The sequence below is a fragment of the Merops nubicus genome, unplaced genomic scaffold, assembly GCF_000691845.1.
Source record: "Merops nubicus isolate BGI_N331 unplaced genomic scaffold, ASM69184v1 scaffold19281, whole genome shotgun sequence".
Lineage (NCBI taxonomy): Eukaryota > Metazoa > Chordata > Aves > Coraciiformes > Meropidae > Merops > Merops nubicus.
Genome location: NW_008587931.1, coordinates 1 through 2,853, shown reverse-complemented (window position 1 = coordinate 2,853; position 2,853 = coordinate 1). Strand labels below are relative to the sequence as shown.

General features: G+C 45.0%; 1 protein-coding gene across 1 annotated transcript in view; it reads left to right on the top strand.

Moving 5' to 3' along the window:
• The window catches only part of CTDSPL2 (CTD (carboxy-terminal domain, RNA polymerase II, polypeptide A) small phosphatase like 2), a 19,511-nt gene extending 16,714 nt beyond the window's left edge, over positions 1–2,797 (top strand). The window contains exons 11-12 of the mRNA XM_008949115.1: positions 692–787; positions 1,793–2,797. Coding sequence (XP_008947363.1) covers positions 692–787; positions 1,793–1,858 — 162 coding nt within the window. The 3' untranslated portion in view covers positions 1,859–2,797. The remainder of the gene's footprint in view (positions 1–691; positions 788–1,792) is intronic.
• Positions 2,798–2,853: the final 56 nt, after the last annotated feature.

The following is a 2,853-nucleotide window of genomic DNA, read 5'->3' as shown; positions in this document are numbered from 1 at the left end:
AGCGCGAGCCTCCCCAGCCTCTCTGGGCAGCTGCTCCAGGCTCGGCCACCCTCACACCAAAGAAGTTTCTCCTTGTGGGTTCTAATCTGTGTCCCTTGTCCTGTCACTGGGCACCACTGGCCAGAGTCTGGCCCCAGCCTCTTGCCCCCCGGGGCCCTTTAGATGAAGAGCGAATTGCTGGTTGAAAGGACACAACTCTGACAGTTGCTTATGCCAAAACATTACAAAGCTCCACTCTGGGGTGGGGATTTTCCCAAAGCTGTGGTCTGTAACCATTCCAGTTAGTCTGTTAGGTGGATCAGGCCGTGCAGGGGTGATCTCCAGCACCTCACCTAGCGTAAAGGAGCAAGAACCCCAAACCTGTTTCCCTTGGCCTCGTTTGCCAGCACACAGTTAGCAGCCCTGTGTGTTTGAAGAGGAAACGTGCTCAAAATACCAAAGCCCTTCAGCTCAGCAGAGCTCCTACCACCACTTCTGCTGCAGATCCATGTGGAGACGTTTGTAGCAATGTATGTAAAGGAAGGAGATACACTGGAAGTGAATTTTAACAGAAACTTTAGAGGAAAATTACATATTAATGAACTCCAGCACGGAAACCTTTTTCCCCAAAATGCTGTTTCACAAGTCATATTTTTAGATAAGTATAAAACCTGTGTGGATGATTTTTAACTTTTTTTTTTTTTTGCTTTAGCTTTCAAATGGAATCCCTATAGAGAGCTGGTTCATGGATAAAAATGACAACGAACTCCTAAAGTTGATTCCATTTCTGGAGAAACTTGTAGAGCTGGTAAGTGATTCCTCCATGTGGCTCTTCCCCACCCACTGCTCAGAAATGTTAGTTAGCCCTTTAATGATTTTCACATATTTTTAAGATATTTTTTTGAGTCACTGAGATACAGACTGCTGAAAGTCAGGCACATCTCTGAGGAGGATACTTTCAGTATCAGTACCTTCAGTATTTCAGAGGATGCTCAAGGACTTATTTACCTAGTAAAGGACAGAGTGTGGTTATTTCTGACTGTGCTTTATTGAAGAAATGGGGATTTGTCACATTGCTCATAATGAAATCAGGAATCTGTTTAATGTGTTTAAATTAACTGATGCCTATTGTGGCCTTTATTCCTAAATCACAAGTAAATTATTTGTAAACTGTTGTTATAATGGAGTCATAGAATCATTTGGGTTGGAAGAGACCTTTCAGATCCTGGAGTCCAACCATCCCCCAGCACTGCCAGGTCCCCACTGCCCCGTGTCCCTCACACCACATCTCCACAGCTTGGAAACCCCTCCAGGGGTGGGGACTCCACCACTGCCCTGGGCAGCCTGGCACAGCCCTGGGCAACCCTCCAGGGGAACAAATTGTTCCTCAGGGACAACCTCAACCTCCCCTGGGGCAACTTGAGGCCCTTTCCTCTTGTCCTGGCACTTGTTCCAAACCCCCCCTGGCTCCAGGCTCCTGTCAGGAGCTCTGGGGAGCCAGAAGGCCTCCCCTGAGCCTCCTTTGCTCCAGGTTCAGCACCCCCAGCTCCCTCAGCTGCTCCTCCCCACACTTGGGCTCTAGACCATGCACTTTTAATCCTATGCTTTATTATAGTAATAAGGCTTATAGCTAAAATGTAACTAGTTATTTCTGTAAGTCTCATGTAATTACATATATTCATGGCTTATATTTTTTTCTATTGAAATACCAGTGTTAGAAAATTGACCCAGTTAAGGTGTGATTTCTAGTAGTGTTCGTTCTCCTAAAACCTGCACCTTTGGTTTGTGTTTGTTTCTGTCCTTTCCCCTACAGAACGAAGATGTCCGACCTCACATCAGAGACAGATTTCGCTTGCATGACTTGCTACCCCCCGACTAAAGCCTTTTGTCTCCTTACTGAAGGGGGAGAAAATGCAGGACCCTTTTGGACTAAAACAAAACATTGCCATTACTGTTGAAATTTTGCATTTTTGTACCCCGTCTTGCTTTTCTTATCTTTGGTGCCCAACAGTGATCAAGGGTTACGGGAAGAGACTTTCTCTCTCGGAGAGCGGCTCCGCTGGGTGCGATACCGTACGCCACGGTAGGGAGGCTAGAGCAGAAAAGTCTTTAGAACTAGTGCGACTCCAGTGAAATTTTTTTTATGTACAGGACATCTGCAGTTTATAAAGAATTCTGTTTCTGCCACCAGCAGTTTGACCTGTAGAAACACAGGATTTTATGATATAACAGAGATTGAAAATGGACTCTTGTTTTCTCTCTGTTCGGTGCTCTAAGTGGGTTTGTAGCCACTTTTCTGTTACTTTTCAGATTCTCATTTCAACAGGAATGGCCAGTAAAAGTTGTTTTTATTTTTCCTGTTAAGGTTTATAACCTTTTTACATTTTTTGACCTGTATTTAGATTAGAATTTCATTATGCATTCCTTTTAGTTGAGGCGCTTCATAGGCTTTTTTTTTTTTTTCTGGAAATAGCCAAATTTTCTTAGTTTTTTTATTAAACAGTTGGATGGCCGTTTTCCTGCTTCGTCTGCCTGCATACTGTATATTTGTTTAAAAATACTCTCTAGTTTTAGCCCACGTAAGTTTCATTTAGAAAGAACTCCCTCCCCCCCCTGCATTTATATTTTTTTTTTTTTCTGTAATATTCTACTGTAGTCGAAACCTTTTCAAAACTCAAGAGACTGGCTAGCTGAGAGGAACGACTGGTACGGAGAGTCTTTAGAGCGGCGCGAGGGCGAGGTCTCTGGACAGACAACATCTTGCAGTGGCACCAACCACCGATGGAGGAGGAGTACCTCAGGCCAGGCCGGGCACGCGGGCCTGGGCAGGAGAGCCGGGTGGGTGCCCTCGTTGGGCCGGATGCCATTCCATCA